An 18,637-nucleotide genomic window follows, 5' to 3' on the forward strand; every position below is an offset into this window, starting at 1 on the left:
CAAAGTCTCAGTAAACATTTATTTTAAGCTTTGTCACAATACCATAGTTGATTTGTGAAATTGGTCTACAAATATTTAACTACATAGTACATTGATTTGGTGGTCAGGTAAGTAATAAAGGCATGTATAGCTCTGTAAAAAATAAGTCATATATTTGTAACTACTTAACAATATTATCAGCAGAATCTAATACTTCCCTATGGATCATATGTCAAAAGTATACATACATCATTTTTTCAGACCAAATTATTTTTTACATAAACACAATTGTACAAACTTAAACACCGTAATCTTGAAATCCGATGTACAAAATAGGATGTGAAATCACTAACATCAGTGCCGACGACGAGCGCTACCATCGCAAACAGAGTTTCTGATTAAAAGGAAAAGATTGATTTTTAAATGTGCTGTCATCACAGTTCGATGGAATTATCCAAAAGTCTAAAATACATGCGGATACAACAAAACCTTTTATTTTCCAATCCAGACAAAGAGAACTTACGGTCATTTACATCATTAGCTGCCAAATACAGATCAGTACGTGAGGCAAATCACACTTAAAAACTTCTACACCATCGAAGAGCTAAGATTGATACTGGTCTATTTTCCACACTAACTATGCAACAAGTCTTTAAAAGCAAATCACGATTTGAAGGACGCACTATTAAGTACAGCACTGAATTACACCAGATTTTATACGTTGTACTCTGACACCCAATACCACTTCTAAAAGCATTACATTCCGAATACGACAGATCGGTTATCTATAGGTGAGGCGTGTACTTTCAAAGACATTGCTGCCGATGTTAGTTTTGCAAAAATGTGAATGTATTGAAAATACTACAGTAGTTTCAAATATTAGGTCTTAAAGTATGAAGTTTAAAACACTTAAAACCCTACCGGGATTTCTGACACTGGATGGCCTGAAGCCCACCTCGAACGGTTGTGCCAGCCGGTTACACAGGGCGACGTTCTTTCAAGCGGCTGCTGCAGACGGGAAGGTCCGTTTTAATAAAGAGGAACCGTTCCGGACGAGCAGCCTTCGCAGGAGAGGAGGGCCGGGGTGCATCCCCGCACCCGACTGCACCGCAGGCAACCCATGCCACGTCGCAAGCAGCTTGCACCAGGCCGGACGCCGAGGGGAGCGGACCGTTAGAGCAGTGCATAGGTGCTGCTACCCACCTTCGATCGAGCCGTCTAGTGGTTAGAGCAAAAGGCTGGGAGCTGCGAGAGCTGGGTTTATTCCCATTTCTGCCACCGACTCGGGCAAGTCTCTCAAATTCTGTGTCTCGGTTTATCCGTGGGTGACAAGGTGATACCTGCACATCTCCACGAACTCGTACAAGATGCTCCTACCAACGGCAATACAAAAGCAGTGCAACCACTGCCACTGGAACAAGTTCTAAAAAACAGAGCAAAAACCTCGATGGATGAACTAGATGGCTTGGTATGGAAAATATTTGTAAAAGGTATTTACAAAAGTTGAAAGAGATTAAATACAATACCGCATTCATGTCCCAAAAGCGCTTTCACTACAGTGCATGTTTAAAAATACACAGCATTTTTAAAGTATATATATTGAAGATTAGATTGTGCTTTAAAAAAAATCATTACTTCTGAATTTGACTAACGTGAAAACTGAGTGCTGGGAAAAATACTGATTAAAAATATCCAATTTTATATATACTGCTTTTCACATAACATTTTGCTATACATGGGATGCACGTAAATACAAAAATACTTTTTTTCAAGCAGCAGGGTGATCAAAATTAAGAGTATTAATATAGGAGGGCTGATTTTACAAAACTAAGATAAATTATTAGAGCGAGACAGGGAGAACCTATAATGCAAATTAACTTTTATATAGTATCTTAAAAGAAATATTTATCATAGACAACTCTTACTATATAAACGATTCAGTATTTTTAACTTCCACATTAAATATGGATTACATAAAAATACAATCTATGCGAAACCGACTCATGCACATCGTCCTACTGAAGTCAATGGAGCCGCTTACACGAGCAAGGTTTGCAGACTTTGGTCCTCAGGCCTCAAATTTATCAAAATACATAAAGACCCAACAGGCTTTGCTAACCAATTCCTAATTTCCAGGTTGGTGTCTCAGCCCAGTCCTCTGTGCACAACAGCAGGGAAAACCGAGTTTTATTATATACTATGGAAAATGAACTGTGAAAATGAGCTGTAAAAACGAATACACGGCAATGTACATTTTCAGCTTTACAAAGCATTTGTTGCCATAGTACTTATCTGTTAATGGGGAAGATTTTAAGTTATGAAAAGCAGTTACTTTGCAACTCTAAATGTGTATTTCTTGAAAAATGGGGTGCAGGGGGATTTACAGAGGACATAAAAAATTAAAATGGATTACGACAGTGCCAACTGCATATGAACTTCAACCGTGTTGAACTTAAGTGATCACAGTTTGGAGTAAAGGCCATTAACATGGATTTTAAAATAATCCCTCATGTAAACGTCACATACAGACCAAAAGAGGTTAGGCAAGTAACACACATTTTAAGAAGAGTATTAAACTTCAGCATAAAGAGAAAAATAAATTCCCCCCCCCGTTACATTCAGTTAAGCGTCACATCCAACAAAAGCTCTACCCAAGGCAACAAGAAGCTGAAGACCAAGTGCCAAGCTGTGCTCAGCTGCCCCTGGCCAGTCCCGCTGGAGCCGGCACTCACAGGCCAAGCAACAGCACGTGGATCATCTACTCCCATTTGCTCCCCTTCCTTTTTAGCCAGGCCCTGTCACAGACCAATTTTTGTTGCGTTTTTTTCTCTACTTGTTGGTTTAGCTATTACGGAATATGTAGTTCTTCAGCTGCGGTCCGCTTTACCTCTCGTGGTATTGATACTGTGCTCGTCACTATGGTTTAGATGCTTCCCCTCCCTCCCCCCATTCATATCCTTGAATGCTACAGGTTACCACTTACCGGACTTTCTTCCCTGAGGTTACCTTTGTTTCAATGCATTTCAGCACACCTTACAAAGCCAGTGGTAGTCTACCGAGCTAGTTAATTCTAAGGTTACAAATACATACAATCCTTCAAAATAAAATTGCTTCAAAGCTCCTACATCTCTTTGAAATACGGCTGTTTAATACACCCTTCTCATAAGGTGACTCACTTTCCCCAAAACCCAATATAGTGAGGACACAGACTTCAAGCAAAAAGCTCCTATAAAACTATCACAATTTTAGAAAAAAATCCAGATCTTCCTGAAGATAATTTATTGCCGCTTATTGGTCCTGAGAAAGCTTTAAGCAACAATACATTTGCAAGTGTTTTAACTGCTGCCTTTTTTGAGAAAGTACGTGGGTCCTGAGATTAAAAATCATGTTTTATTCTATGCACTTATGCTTGGAAAATGCTTCACTGTGAAGATCAAATATGAATTACAATTTGCCACGCTACATCTCTTCCCTTTGTGTCAATTTATTAAAAGAGATCTCCTTTCAGACACTAAATTAAAGTTCTCGAGATGAAATGCAGTGAAATAATGCCACACGTGCACTTCTCAATTCTTCATGTTGGACTGGCATTTAAGGACTTCAAATTGATGAAATCTTCCTTCTCCCTTATTCCCCACCTCCTATTAAAAGCTATGGTGCGAATTTTTTGGCCTGGATACCAGAAAATTCCTCATCCGATACTCTATGAAAGGCAACTTGGAGGCAATGATAAGCCAATGATAAAACAAAAATATTCGCAACTTTGAAAAAAAATGCGGACCCACAGCAGTTACTTCTCAATGGAAGTGTTTGGTAGCTTGAGATTTTTTTTTTCTTTTTAACTTTTTAAGTGTCAAATTTGCATATGTTTAGCTCAATTTCAATATTTGAAAGACTACTCAATTTGCTTTTATAAAAACTTTACAAAAGATGTTTTTAAATGCTTGTAAAAGTAAGCGTTTATCTACTGAGAAAATTCTAGTACTGGATAAAACTCTCTGAATATACAGCTGAGTTTTTTAAATGTTTTTTTTTTCCCTACAAGTATAATGGCTGAGTGTATAATCTAGATAAATTAGTCTTACACATGATGAAAAGTTATAACTTTGCACACTTTTTACCATGTGATGTTTTGTTGCTTTGTAACTTCGAATGAGACAGTGCTTAGGAATTTTCTAGAGCTGGTGTACAGTGGTCTATAGGGGCTGGTTCATTGGTCACTGCCTCTGTCCAGGTTTTCAATCACCCTAGAAAGACGTATGTTCAGAAGTCTGATCTGACTATCCAGGTGGTCCATCTTCTCCTCAAGGCTGCTGTTGCTGTTTCTTCTCCAGTAAAATCCAACTGGCCCCGTCATGAAGTAGACTGCTACAACAAAGCAGAGAGGCAGGATTGCGTGTTCTGGGTCACCTTCATACTTCTGGAGGATGTAGATGCACGAGAGAGTGAAAAGGGCAACCCTCGCAATCCAGAAAAAACGACCAAACAGCATGTGCAGGAGATAGAAGAAGAATCCAAGGAAGAGAGATAAAAACCAATAGGCAAGTAAAATGGCACCAATCAGCAGAAGAGCACGGGTCGGGTTGTTGGCAATTGCCGCTGGGTTGAAATAATGAGTCAAGTTGGAGGCTGAAAAACAAAGGAAAATTTACAGAGTATTAACAAGTGCATGCCAAAGTGATAAGGGTAAAAACGCAAGCAACAGCTTCAAAGGGCCATGCAATGGGGTCACAGCTGTGTTTTCTAAAGTAAGGGGTAAAGCTTGTTCATCTATTTCTGGATGGACCTTTCTCAAATCACTGGCTCAGCTCCAATGATGCAATTGAATTAATTCCTTTAAAGCAGAGGTGCTAAAGGTTCTTTAAAGACAAACTACTGTAGGGCCTAAGGTCGAAGTTCATACTGAGGCTAAAGAGCCTGCTTTGTAAAAGTTATATTCCAAAGGCTCTCATTTCCTTCTTCTAGTCCTCCTTTATTTCTCTGCACCATTCCTGGCCACGTGCACCCATTTAATGATGATACCACGAAACCAACCATGACTTGTAACGTGTTTTATAGACATCCTGTAGATACATATACCGAAACGGAATGGCTGGTTTTAGTCCTCTTGTTTGAAGGTACTGATAGCAAAATCAAAGCCATGTGAAGCAGACAGAGATACCACTGATGGATGTTTAACACACTGTGGTAAAATGTAATTATTTTCCCACTCAGCCTATGCTTGTAAACATTGATACAGGCTGATATAGTTCAAGAGTTAGCAGGCATCACACTTACCATCAATTCCAAGAACATCTAACAAATCAGTCCATATTCTCCAGAATGTGTCCATTAATATATCCACCCCATTCACAAACCTCTCTGTCAACCTTGAGAAAAACTGAGAAATAAAATTGAAAATTAAAAAAAAAAATCCTCAATTCCTTAAACAGACTTTGAGACTTACTGGTCATGAGTAGAATTACAATTCATTAAACAAGAATTGCAGGCTATTTTGAAGTCCCCATGGGAAAAAAATGTAACTCTGTAAATGTTTTTTAACTCTGTGAATCATAAATGTACTTATTACAATTGCCCTTATTCTAGGTTTTTTGGCATGTAAACATATACATTGACAGGATTTAAAAATGCACTTTATTAGCTTTACCATTGTTCTGAAGTTTAAAGAAAACACTATTACGAGCAAATGGACATTGGTAAAGCAAACCAGAGAATTAGTTTTATCGAGCATCTGAGAGATGTCCCCAGCATCACACCCAAATGTCTGAAATGCATTTACAGGTCAATTTAGCAGTATTATTTCTTCCTACTGGCTGAGGAGAGAAGGAACAGAGGAATGTATAGGTCCGCCTGCCTGCATGCCTTATTTCCTGCAAGTTCCTATGTGGCCCCGCAAACACAGGATGCTCTGCTGATGCAGACAGACCCTGTTTCAGTTGGAGAGCTCCTCACCGACAGCGGTCTGCCCCGGCCGCCTCCCCCACCTAAAATAATCTTTCTTTAGAGATTTCTTCTATTAATATTTTTTGCAGTTTGCTCCACGTCAAGCCTCGCCTCCCGTTCTTCTTCCCAAAGCAATGCTCCAGCCGTTCCACCGCCTCACCAGCAGCCGGGCTCGCACAGGCCGCCGCGGGTCCAGCGCCGAGCACCGCGCCGGGGGGGCCGGCCTCCTGCGGGGCTCTGCCTCACAGAAACGCCTGGTCACCCCCGGGAGCAACGGCGCGGGGAGAGGGCGCGAAGGGAAAGGAAGCGAAGGGTTTGTGGGGAGGAACCGGCCGGCGCCTCACCTTCTGCAGGGCCCGCACGTTGTCCTCGCCGAAGAGGCCGCTGATGCCCTGGTAGAGACCGCTGGCGGCGCGGCGGAGGCTGTTTTGCTTCTCGGCGCCGCGGCTCCGCGCTGCCCAAGCGCCGGGTCCCGCCGTGCCGCCCAGCAGCAGGGCGAGGAGCAGCAGCGCCGGCAGCCGCCCCGCCGCCATGGCCGCCCGCGCTGCGCCCCGCGCCAGGCAGCGCCGCGATTGTAGCGCCGCCTAGAGGCCGCGCCGCGAACTCCGCCGCCGTCCTGGGGAGGAGGGGCGGGGGAGGGCGGTGCGCTCGCAGGGTGCTTCCCCCCGAAGCGATAGCTTTACTGACATCACAAAATAACAATTCAGGTTGAAATGGGGCAGCCGAAGGTCTTCCTGTGCAGCCCACCCGAGCCAAAAAGGCCTATTCACGTCTTTTGCTGGCTCCAGCCAGGCCCTGGACACCTCCAAGGACGAGATCCCGCAGTCTCCCCAGCAACCTGCCCCGGGATTTAGCTTGTCCCGCTCTATAACCAGTCCTAGTTTTTAGCCTCCTCCAGTATTTGACCTGTCACAGTATTTAGCCTGTTCCGGGCTAAATTTTATATTTAATAATCCACCTGGCAAATTTTTTTTCCCTACTGTCTAATCAGGATTTCCCATGTCTCAATGGAGGGCCGTTGACTCTCCTGGCTGTCAGCGTGCACCTTCCAGAAGGCTCTGGCCCCATTTTCCCTGCACCCTCCGCTCAGGTAGGTGCAGGCAGAGATAAGATCCCACCTTTGCCCTCTCCAAGCAGTCTCGGGCACCCTGCCCTGCTCAGTGCCCTCCCTTGGACTCACTCCGGTATCAATACCCCTCTCGCAGTGCGGCGCCCAAACCCGGGCACACTGTGGTCTCAGATGTGGTCTCAGAAGTGCCAAACCCAGGGGACGGATCATGTCCCTCACCCTGCTGGCTACGCTCTAAGGCAGCCCAGGATGCTGTTGGGCTTCTTTGCTGCAAGGGCGCATTGCCGACTCACGATCAGCTTTCTTGGCCCCCAGATCCTCTCCTGAGGAGCTTTTAAATTATTCAGCTATCTGTTTGGGCTCTCGAGACTCATCATTGCTCATTCGCCACTCATACAGTGGGCTGCCTTTCCTGCGTGGGTATCCCTCTCTGAGGAGATTCCCAGGAGCGATCCCCAAATAACAAAGGGAATATAGAAGTCTAATGTCAAAAAATGACATCTTTTCTACACTACCAACTGCAGATCAAGGGATTCTGAAGGACTCTCATGTCCTTTACCCTTGAGAAACTCTGACTCAGATGTATATGCTGAAGTTCAGCACGCTTAATGGTGCGACTCCCCCTCCTGACAGGTTTTACGTTGATCTTTCCTGAGTAACCAGGCCAACAAAACACCAGCTGGGAATTATAAATTAGACAATGTTATCAGCTCCTTCTGGGTAGTGAAACCCAGCCAGGATGTTAGCAGAGTGAAGAAAGAATCCCCAGGAGACAGAAAAGTACTTTATTGCCTTCAGCGCACATTCTGATTCATCCTTAATTGACAGGAGCCCGAGTTAGACAAGATAGGAACGCAACGATGGTAATGTAAAAACAGACCAACAGCTTTGTAGTGTAGATTCTGCACTGGCTGATGACTTGAGCTGGGGCAGAAAATGTTTGCTAAATTGCCCAACAGTAAGTGCAAGGCACGGGGGATCCCGACACCCTCCCCTGAGCTTCTGATTGTGCTTGGGAAGGTGTAGGCAGCCCCTGCCCATGTCTGCGCACCATGCAAGATGTCTGTTCTCAAAATTCCAGGGCAGCGCTCTGCTTTTCCTGCCCCTTCCTGGGGAGTTCCTGCAGAGTCAGGGGTGCAGCTCATGGCTCTTCCAGTCACTGGAATAACCTGAAGCATCTCTTTCCGATTTTGTACTGTGCCTGTGATGTTTAAACCTCGTGGCCTAAGCCTGGTTGCTGAGTAGTTGAGTAGACATCCGGAATATAGATATCTTTGCTATGGCCTTTTTCTCAGCTTTAATCTGGCCAAAACACTTATTTTCACATTTAGCAGAATGGCCTAGACCTTTTAGCATTTATTTCTATTTGGCCCTGAAAGGGTTGGGCCCAGATCCAGGAAGGTAATTAGGATCTTACTTGATTTTGGTTGGATATAGATGCTTTATATATTTATAAATGGTGCTTTCGTTCTCTTTTAAGGTGGCCCCGAAGTTGCTGATATGTTAATACCTGTGTATATTCTGAAGTCTCTATCTCATGGTCTTCCAGAATGGGTTGGTGACTGATGACTGGTATTTTTGAGGCTTCTGGTTATCTGCCCTCAGTGTCACGCTGTGTCTAAACTCCCACCACGTGGTAAAGTGGCCACTTCTGGGGTGTTTCCTGCATGTAAAGAACCTTGCGGTACAAAAACACAGCTGTAATATAAGTAACTGTCATGAGTGTTGTTTCCTGCACCAGTTACAATTCTTCAGTTTGCTTTCAGCTGGCATGGCCTTCTCTGGGTCCCCTTGTGCTGTTTCTGGTCCGACGGATCTTGTTTCTGCGGATTTGGGGACGTTCCTATTTCTCTACATGAGTTTCCATCGTGGGATCCCCTCAAAATCACTTCCACAAAGTGCTGCTTCTTTCTTTCCACCCATTCTTTACAGAGGCTGAGAGGCCTATTTTAGCGGCTGCCTTTGGAAGCCTGTGCTCAGGGTTGTCCTTCACATGAGGTCAGGATAATCTGGGAATCTTCCCTGGTATTTAATTGATTTCCTGACCTGTCTCAATGAGCCTATTTCAGGTACATTCATCCACAGCTCTTATGAAATTATGCAGTATTTCACCCTTCTCGTTTAAATAAATGAAATCGCGTCTGCTCAAAGAATACATTGCATCATGGCATGAAATATTGATCTCAACGACACTGAACTTTTTAATTAGGACAACTGTGAGGTTTGTAGAAAGGTCCTCTGATGAAGGTCTTACTGTAAAGAAGAAGCATGAGTGTACTTCTCTGTTTCCTGATCTGAACTAGAAACCGTGTTAAGATGTCTTACTCGGATTTAATAGGGATTTAATTTAGGGATCTGCACAGTATTTAGAATAAAGTGGGGTCTTCTAGATGTCAAAATTTTAGCAGATCATAGGGTTCTCTCTTTTTAAATCATTTTTATGCTGAAAAAAATGGCATAGCCTTAAGGAAAGCCAACTGATGTTACTGTGGACCAGCCCTTAACCTCACTGACCCTTATTTTTCTGTCTTTACTTCATCTCACAGCCTTAACTTGTCATAGCTGATTGCTTTATGACCTCTTGTCATTTTAGGTCTTTTCTCTTCATGTTTTGCTGCTAGCCCTGTGAGGCTTTTCTTGCAATGTGTCACTGCTGCTTTTCTTCTTCTTTTTCTTTATCTCTTTCTCTTTTCCTTTTCCTTTTCTTTCTTCTTCCCTTTCTGCAAATGCTTTTGATTTTGATTCTGGTTACTCGTACTCCTGACACCATGTAGAGGTTGCAGAGATCATCGATGTCAAATGAGCCAGAAGTTTCTTATTCTTATACAGGCTCATTGACCAGCTGGTGGCCACTCTGACTATACGATTTGTTTTAAACTTCCCAAAATCTTTAGATTTTCTAATCTGGGTGTTGGATCAATGGATCATGGTCAGGCCTCAGCATACTGCACAGATTGCCGTGAGGTATTATTACGAAACTTTTATCTCACAGGTCCATGCATTTCATCACTCGTTTTAATTTCACAGATTGACTGCAGGTTAGTTACCTCATAGGCCACAAACAAGGTAGTGCCATCATCATCATTATTACTGGCAATTGGTTCTGAAGCATCTTTTGAAGGGCCTCTAATCCAATCTAAAGCAGAAAACATTATTTATTTTTTAACCTATTATTACTGTTAGTAGATATAAAGCAAGGCTTAAAGATTTGAAAATGGCCAATTCCAGTTAATCTTATTCAGGCCATTTTCCTCCAGCTATCCTAATCTAGTCTCCAAACTATTTTTAATAGTCACTGCAGTCCTCTTAATGCCCATTTTCTCATTAAACGCTTGTTTCATTTTCCTTCTTTTTCTTCCTGTTTTTCTGAAGTCACTTTTGAAAGAAGAAAAAATCGTTTTGGATAAGGAAAAACTGGAATGAGGGCGAGGAGCATGGAGGCATGACCGATTCTAAATAAGGATGTAAGAGTAAAACTGCTGTTAATAAATGAGAAGGTCTGTCAGGCTTTCCTAAAAGCCCAAGTTTTATCACCAAATTCCCAGTGCGCCTTGAACAGTAAGTGGGTCAGTCCATGTTAAACTATGCCTTTTTCAGCTCAGTGAGAGGATTTTCGTGTCCCTTCTCAGGTGATTTGCCTGTGCTTTTTCTTTTTAGATGCACAGGTTGCTTTGGGTGGAGTAAAGCTGCTGGTCTGCTTCTGCCTTTTTACCTTAAAACGGGCAATATCGACATCGCCGAGGTGCCACGCCGGCCTCGCCTCAGCGCTGAGGGAATCACGGAGGGACCCCACCCCCTCCCGCCGAGCCGGATGAGAACTCCTCCCCGATTGGGCACACCTCCTTCTGATCCGGTCGCTCATTGGTCAACAGAGAAGAGGGCTTGAGACACCTCTGGTTCAATTGGTTCTTCATGGTGTCAGCTCTTCTGCCGTCAGCCCACCCGTGAGGAGAGCGGGCTCTGGGCTGATGTGGGGCCAGGCGCGTGGCAGCCAATCAGGCGCGGCGGCGTCGCGGCCTCCGTGCGCCGCGCGGGATCCGTCCGCAGCGCGGGGCCGCCCCGTCCCACAGCACCTGAGGGGCGGCGGCGGGCGGTGGCCTCGCGGCCGCCCCCTGAGCGACGGGACGGCGGGGGACGTCGGAGCTGTGACTCCCTCGGGGCACAGATGGGCGAGCGGCCTCAGAGTGGGGCCGGATGAAACGAAAGTGAGGTTCGCTTCCTGCGCTTGCTGAGAGCGCATCGGCACCGGCCATAACAGGCTCTCCAGGTATTTGCGTCAGGTGTAATTCTCGGAGAACTGAAGAAAACCTGACCAAAAGCTCAACTTTACATCCTAGAGCAGGACAGACTATATATCAACGAGGGGCAGATAACTGCGGAGGGCTAGGGCGGCTGAGGAACACGTCTGCTGGCCCTGGAGATCCCTAGCAGAGGGTGGGAGGCAATACTCCCATAAAATCTGACCCTGGCAGCTGCACCGCAGTACTTTGTGTCCCAAGCCAGAATGTATATGCGCATTGGTTAACGCTTTGTTGTCACAATACATGTTTTCACATGTGGCTCCCAAGCCCAGCTGAAACGGTGAACACGTGGGGCCCAGGCACGGGAGCACGCGCCCCGCGTCCCTCCCTTATCCCAGGGCTTTGGCAGGGTGTCTGTGCCACGGATTTCACACCTCCGCTGACCTCTCTGAGCGCTGCTGCCAAGGCAAGGGAGGCACATAAAGCAGATAACGTGTCCTGATTCCACCAAGTCCTCTAGACTCTGGAGAGAGTTGTTTAAAAATCTGCTATATGTAAGGTCTTTCTTGAAGCAAATAAAAGTAGCAGGATTGTTCAAATCATGTTGCCGTGGCCTGCAAATTTAATAAAGTAGTTGTATCCCAGTAGCACAACAATCTAAATGAAATTAATAGCAAGTATACTACTATCTAGTGCATTTATTTTACTTTCATATTTACACTGTATGCCTGTACAATTTACCACGAAATTCTTATTTTTCGAGGCTTCTGTGTTTTTGATAATAAGTTACATAAGCAGCATGTATACACAGTGACTTGTGCGTTGTTATTAAGCACTTCATTACCACCACTTCTTGGCTAAAATTGGCTGTTGTGACATAGTGATTGTCAGTAAGAGACAGACCTCACATTTTGAAAGACGAGAAGCAATCAATTTTAATCCAAGGTGCAATATACGTAGGTAGGGAGTGTTACAAAAGTGTAACTGGGATAGCAAGGCTGTGGAGAAATGCATGTCTTGCCTCATTATTGGGTCAAAGACATTTGTCAGTGAGGACTTCTTCAGACCTCTCTGGGGGGAAAAAAAAATAAAGTGGCCGTAATTTTGCAGAGATCTTGTGAAAAGCATGAGGGGATGGTTCCTCCGCGGCGTCGACAGCGCGTTCGGTGACCTTTAGAGGTGTCGGGGGCCCAAGCGGCGGGTCTCGGCTGTCCAGAGCGCCCAGGCCGCGCGGCTGTCGGTACCCTGACCGGCCTCCCGCGGCGGGAGATGGCCCCGAGGCCGCAGGCGCCGCACGACACCTGCCGCCGCAGAGGCTCGGGCGGGATCTGCCGTTTAATCCTGTTACAAGCCGGCGGTTAAATAAAATCCCGCCGCGGGATTCCTGTCAGGGTGGACACCGCTGGGTCGGGCTGTCCCGTCACTTGGCGGGAGGGGCCCGGGGGGTCGCTGCCGTCTGAGGTGAGAGACGGCTGAGACCCCCGTCAGGCACAGGCCGGGCCCGGCCGCCGTGAGGGGCCTCGCCGCAGTCCCTGCCTCGGCCGTGCCGTGGCCGGGCGCCAGCCGCGCCTGCCCCTCATTCATTCCGCACCGATCGCGCCTTCCCCCGCAATCCAGAGGGAGCCGGAGGGGGACGACCCCCGCGTTCTGCAGGCGGGGGACCTCGGGGGCGGTGGCGGGGCTGGGCTGGGCCGCGCCGCCCCTCCCTCCGCGCCCCGCCGTGCCCGCCGCCCCCTCGGCGGGCGGGGGCGGGGCGCAACGCCCCGCACTCTTTTCTCGCCGGCGGATGGTTACGGGATGGTTACGGAGTGAGTTGGACGGGCCGGGCTCGGCGGTGCTTAAAGCGCTGCGCCCGGAGGAGGGGCCCCGCAGTCAGGGCTGAGGGGCTGTGCTGGGGCCCTGTGGCGTCGGTGCCCCGCGGGAGGGACGGAGGGACGGTTGTTCGTCTCGCTCGTGTGCCACCGTCGCCATGTCCCGGGAGCCCGAGATCATGGAGTCGCAGGTGATGTGGGAGCCTGACACGAAGCGCAACACCCACATGGACCGGTTCCGCGCCGCCGTGGCCAGCAGCTGCGGGCTCCGCCTGGGTGAGCGCCGGGCGGGGGTGGGCGGGCGGGCAGCGCCTGGGCGGGGAGGCCCTCTGGCCCTGCTCGGGGCCCTCTGGCCGTGGGGGCTGGCGGGGCTCTGCTTCTCTGGCGCTGGCCTTACCGCGGGCCGGCGGCAGGGCTGCGGGCTGTCTGTCTGCCCTTACTCTAAAGAGGGGTCAGGGTGCCCGGGCAGTCCCCCGGAGAAGGAGGGGGCGAAGTGGTCCAGGCTGCGAGTGGGATGTTCTGCTTGTGCCTTATGTAGAGGCCTCCGGTGCAGCATCTCCCTTAGCGTGGAGGTACACGCTGCTGGGAAATACAAACAGCCTTCTCTGTTACTGCTGCTGCTGCTAGATGTCAGCCCAGGCAGCATCGGCATTGGTACCTGCTGTGTGCTGCTGACTGCTCCTGTGCATAGCTGACGTCCTGCTTGCAGGGATTTCCTGGGGAGAGCAGCAGTACTGAAGTGACTTGGTGTTTTAAGGGGGTGTGGGAAGGAGGGATCACTGCCATCATGGCTGTGAGGTTAATGTAAGCCTTAATATGGTGCTTTAACAACATATGCATGTGAGACTTGAGTTAAGGCCATGATTGCAACTTCATCTTTGTTTGTGAAGAGTATGTCTTTGTAATTTTGGAGTATGCTGGGGAGTGAAAGGTGATGCATAAGTTGGTTGAGTGATGGAAACCAAGGGTTTTTGCTATGTTCTTTTTTGCCCAAGCTCTTAAACTTCAAGCTCTACTTCATGCTTGTTCAGAAATACCTAGATGGCTGTGAACAGGTGTGCAGTCCTTTGACTTAGAAATAACCTGTCAACTTTGAATTTAACCCTGCTTTGAGTAGGGGGTTGGACCTCCAGATGTGTCTTTTAACCTAGATTGTTCTGTTTTTTCCATGACTGCTAGCTGTGGATGGTGTCTCCAGGGTATCAGGAGTCCGTGGTGCTGGCTGTGTGGGCTCATTCACATCATGAACCAGGTGGACTTCAGTGTGTGTGTGGGTCAAACCCTACAGTTCTGACTAGCAGCTTGCTTTATGCTGTCTGTTCTCCCTGAGTATTTGGGGACCAGGTTGCTTGTGTAGCTTTCCTGTAATAATTTGTCTGATGGGGGATGGGTTTTTGGCAAGTGGCCTGACAAGTTTGTCAGTCCCGTATAAATGTGTCTGTGGTATAAGCAGAGACATTCTGGAGCAGTAGCAATGTATCTGGTGCTTTTAGCAGTTCATGTGTAGAAAACAATCATGTGTCTTGATTGGGAACTTAATATGTGGGCAAGCCAGGTCATTAGTTTGACTGCTGGGGGGTTTCCCATTTGAACAGGAACATATGGTGTCTAACTCTCCTGCTATATAGGAAGCAAGCTACTACAGGATTTTAGATAACTCCTGAGGAGAAATGTTGTGTAACTGGTACTCATATGATCAAGACTGAATGCAGTTTCAGATGGGCTGCCCATATTTATGGCTGTAACAACTAGAACTCTTTTCACCTCATTCTGAAGTGGCTATCTCCAGTTAAAAGTGGATTCCTGTGCATATATGGAAGCCTTTGTCAACTTCCATTAGACTTGAACTGATGTTCATTGGTCTGTGTGCTATTCAACAACCAAGAATGGATTCTTTATGTAACATCAAGAGGTGGACTGACTGAGGAGAGCTAAGGGCAATATAATCCTTTAAACAGCATGGCTATGTCCAACCCTGAAAATACAGTAATGAGATGCAGCGTTTAATGCTGAATAACAGGTCTGTGCCCTGAAGGACTTGCATGCTAAAGCTCATTTGGGGACAAACTATGTAGACAAGACAGAACAAACTCTTCGTATTGTAAGAAATCAAATTAGTGGTGACTTGTAGCTTTTTGCATTTATCAAATGATTCAGAGCATGCGCTACAATTGGTTTTTGAAGGAGGAGATGGAAGCTTGAACTTTCCTTTGGTAAAGCTTTATCCTCATATCAGCTGATGCACAGTGTACAGAATAGTGAAGAGTAATTTGGGTGGAGTGTAAAAAAGGGTACGTAGGAGGCTGACATTGAGGCAATATGTAGGAAAAGCTGAGTTTCGGAGAAGAATATTTGCCTTTGCTTCTACTATGTCAGTAATACCTAGAGAGTAAGCTCACATTGATGGAAAAGATTGAGTGGGATAAGATGTGGAAGGGACAGACTGGGTGGGGAAACAGCTGTAGTGATCAAGTGTGGGTAACAGTGTAGAGATGGTTTTGAATGTTTTTTCTCTTACAAAGCTGGGAGATGTCCTTCTTGTAGGAAGAGGATGCAAAGATGACTTCTGAAGCAATCAGCTGGATAACAGGATGACAAACCAAAGATAATTGGAGAAAAAGGCTTCAAGTGTTTAGCTGAAAGTGTCAAATAGGAAACACAGTTGGCAGAGCAGGAAACTGTTACTACTGTCACTAATGGCAGATATTCATGTTTAATTTGGCTGTTGGCACAGCTTCAGATGGCATGGACATGACTTGGGAGTGTGACTTTTAAGCTGGGGATGAGAAATCAGCTTCAGTTATTCATACCTAAAACTGTTTTACACACTGAATTTCAGTGGTTAGTTTGAATTGTGGTTTTTTGGTATGCATTCCTCATGTTACTTCATCTGTCTCAATCATGTAAGACTTAAACTACTTATTTCCATGTTTTTGATGCCAGGTCATGGTTTTAATATCTAGCTAGTAAACGTTGTGTTTCACTTCATTCATGCTGTTTTAGCATGAAAAGGTAAGCTGCAATCTGTCAGACCCCTTGTTTATTGAGGAATAATGCATGCTTCCTTTGTAACAGTGCTGTTGATATTACAGTTAGATAATGAGTGTATCTAATCTCCATGTTACCATGCTATCAGACCTTTGGTCCTGGACTAGAACTGTACAGCAAATGTCTCTTGTCAGGAAGACTTATCTTTTGCTCTATGAAAGCATCATGTGGATGATACGATAGGGAGTGGAAGTGTCAGCAAGCAGGACTCTGTCTTGCTGTGTAATCTTCAGTTCCACTGATGGGGGGGTAGATGTTGCACAGAGTTATTAAAAGTCCCTATCTCTGTGGTGGCAAATGGCTTGTAACACAGGCAGGTGAAGTGATGCCATCTGTTCAGGTGTTCAAGTAGACTACTTCTGTTGATGCCATAATCGTGTGCCTTGAACAGAGGAGCAATCTACTCTGTGTGATCAGTTTTATCTTACTGGTTGTTTTAGCCACAAATTTTCTTTATCTGGGATATCCCTAATTGTAGTTTGTCTAAATTACTGTAATTCTCTGCATAATGCTAACAGATATCTATTACTTCTAGCCAACTATGATGACTTATACCAGTGGTCGGTGGAATCCTACTCAGACTTCTGGGCAGAATTCTGGAAGTACAGTAACATCATATGTTCTCGCCTGTATGATGAGGTAAGTCAATATTTATCTTAAACGGTCAAGTGCAACACAAAGGGGAGATAAACCAATTTTACAGCCAGTCTTTTGACCTGTTCCTGGAACCTTTCCAAGTGGTATGATGAATCTGTCAAGTGTATAGTCCTTAATTTCTTTGTGTGGTGGATGGTGGTGTTCTGTTGCTGATATACTTTAGCACAGTGAAGTCCTCAAGTTCTATTGTCCTAAAACAATTCTGCTGTAGTGTCCTTGTGGTCTTGTGCTCTCACATACCTTGGCAATCCTGGCTGCTTGTCAGGAGTCTACCAATATCCTGCCTTCTGCTTTAGGATTATGCTGGTAGAATATCATCTTGATTTTGTAAATGCTGGCATGCAGTCAAGTTCATGTTTATGTTCCCTGAGTCAGCTTACCTGATAAGCACACCTGTTCCACTCTGGTTTTGTAGAACTGGTTATGGAAGTCTCTGCAGTCAGACGTAGGCTTGAAATATCTCTGCAGGAATAGTAGTGGTTGAACACAATCACAGGTGGAATACCAGACCATACCACAGTGTTGCTTTGAGGTAAAGGTGATTTCGAAGGTCTTGCAAATGGAGGACAAAGCTGGAGCCCTTGTACAGTCCTGGTGTAGGATATCAACATCATCCTGTGGCTTTCCATCTGAGGAAGATGGACTAATTACTTCAAAAGCTTGATGCAGAAGAACCTTCCTGGGACTTAGCAGAGGGAGGACTGGACTTTTATGTTAATCACTGGAGGCCATCTGTTCCAAGAACATTCAGAGTACTGGCAGTTCTGCAGAGGGAACTGGTAAGCTGCTTTTACCTTTTCCTGTCTTACAAATTTTTGTGTTGCAAGCTATGATAGATCAAGTGGTTCCTTCTGCCATGAAACTGCATGCTCAGGTGTCTTATTGTGACCCACCCTTTAGAAGAGTGAATTCAGCAAGCATGTAAGAACTAGCCTCTTTTCTGAAGTGTATAGTCTGAAGACTGTAAACACTTAATCTTTTATTTTTTCTATAGATGGTAGTTCAAAATCTGGCCAGGTTGTATTTAGATACTGTCTATTTTTTCTACTTTCTGTACTGTTAGCAAGGCTATCTTTCTAAACTTCCACATGAATGCAAATTGTCCTAAGTAGTTCAGAGGAGCTATTTTGCACCCTTGTAGCTGTACTGAGCAAGCTGGACAGTAACATTTCTTGTTCTCTGGCCTTACAGGACTGGCACTCCTGGAAGCCTGTCCCTCAAGGCACCACCAATGACTGGTGAACTGGAAGGAAGACTGAAGCAGGCAATAGTGGCCTAAAAATGGATGTTTCCTGAGGATGAGAAGCAAGAAGATGGGGATGCCTAGGAAAGCTTTAACTAGGCTACTTGGGAGCTTCTAGGCATGCAGGGACATGCCTATTCTACAAGGGTCTTGCTGTGATGTGAGATCTTAAAACAGGAGAGGCAGTCAGCTGATAGACAAGTACTGCAGAAGATACTTGACTCACTCTTTATGGACCTTGGTGTTTGCCTCTAACTTTCCCTCAGTGTCAGCATAGTGTCAGCTTCAAGGCTTGACTCCAGCTTTATTGAGCCTTGAAGCTGACTTGCTGTTAGTCTGTAACATTGGTCCACTTCTGCTGCATGTCAGGAGGAAAGGCTGGTCACAGTACCTGAGCTGTTCTGTGGTAGCTAAAGAGCTGAAAAGTTTGATTTGAAGTGTCTTACAACTTGATCCCTGCTGCTTGTTGGAAGTAAGCATTACGCTTTGAGGATAATAAATTTTTTCGTGAACCAGAGTTGACTCCTTTGTTCCTAGCCAGTGAAACAGTTTCTACTTTCACAGGTCATTCTAAGAAAAACAGTAAAAAATTTTGTGTATATATAATACAGGCAGCCAGTGTTTTATTTAAACTTAGTAAAGTTTA

General features: G+C 45.6%; 2 protein-coding genes across 3 annotated transcripts in view; one reads left to right on the top strand and one right to left on the bottom strand.

Moving 5' to 3' along the window:
* Positions 1 to 5: 5 nt before the first annotated feature.
* Positions 6 to 6,500, bottom strand: BRI3BP (BRI3 binding protein). Of its 2 annotated transcripts, XR_012777712.1 has the most exons (4): positions 6,267 to 6,500; positions 5,257 to 5,359; positions 4,101 to 4,608; positions 6 to 1,402 (listed from the first exon to the last, which is right to left on the bottom strand). XR_012777712.1 is itself a non-coding variant. In XM_075515887.1 (3 exons), exons 1-3 carry the CDS (start codon positions 6,453 to 6,455, stop codon positions 4,190 to 4,192), a joined length of 711 nt encoding a protein of 236 aa, XP_075372002.1. In that variant the 5' UTR covers positions 6,456 to 6,500; the 3' UTR covers positions 6 to 4,189. The 2 variants fall into 2 exon arrangements, 1 of the variants encoding a protein (XP_075372002.1); XM_075515887.1 differs by having other exon boundaries at positions 6 to 4,608.
* A 6,554-nt stretch (positions 6,501 to 13,054) lies between these two features.
* The window catches only part of AACS (acetoacetyl-CoA synthetase), a 44,041-nt gene continuing 38,458 nt past the window's right edge, over positions 13,055 to 18,637 (top strand). Inside the window, exons 1-2 of the mRNA XM_075516271.1 lie at positions 13,055 to 13,319; positions 16,627 to 16,730. Coding sequence (XP_075372386.1) covers positions 13,202 to 13,319; positions 16,627 to 16,730 — 222 coding nt within the window. The 5' untranslated portion in view covers positions 13,055 to 13,201. The remainder of the gene's footprint in view (positions 13,320 to 16,626; positions 16,731 to 18,637) is intronic.

The sequence above is a fragment of the Mycteria americana genome, chromosome 13, assembly GCF_035582795.1.
Source record: "Mycteria americana isolate JAX WOST 10 ecotype Jacksonville Zoo and Gardens chromosome 13, USCA_MyAme_1.0, whole genome shotgun sequence".
In the NCBI taxonomy this organism is placed as follows: Eukaryota; Metazoa; Chordata; class Aves; order Ciconiiformes; family Ciconiidae; genus Mycteria; species Mycteria americana.

Excerpts from the sequence above, each read along its gene's own strand:
- BRI3BP (XM_075515887.1), bottom strand. The coding sequence starts at position 6,455 with ATGGCGGCGGGGCGGCTGCCGGCGCTGCTGCTCCTCGCCCTGCTGCTG. Across the intron at positions 5,360-6,266 it reads ACGTGCGGGCCCTGCAGAAG|TTTTTCTCAAGGTTGACAGA; the intron begins GTGAGGCGCCGG and ends TTTATTTCTCAG. Across the intron at positions 4,609-5,256 it reads AGATGTTCTTGGAATTGATG|CCTCCAACTTGACTCATTAT; the intron begins GTAAGTGTGATG and ends TTTGTTTTTCAG.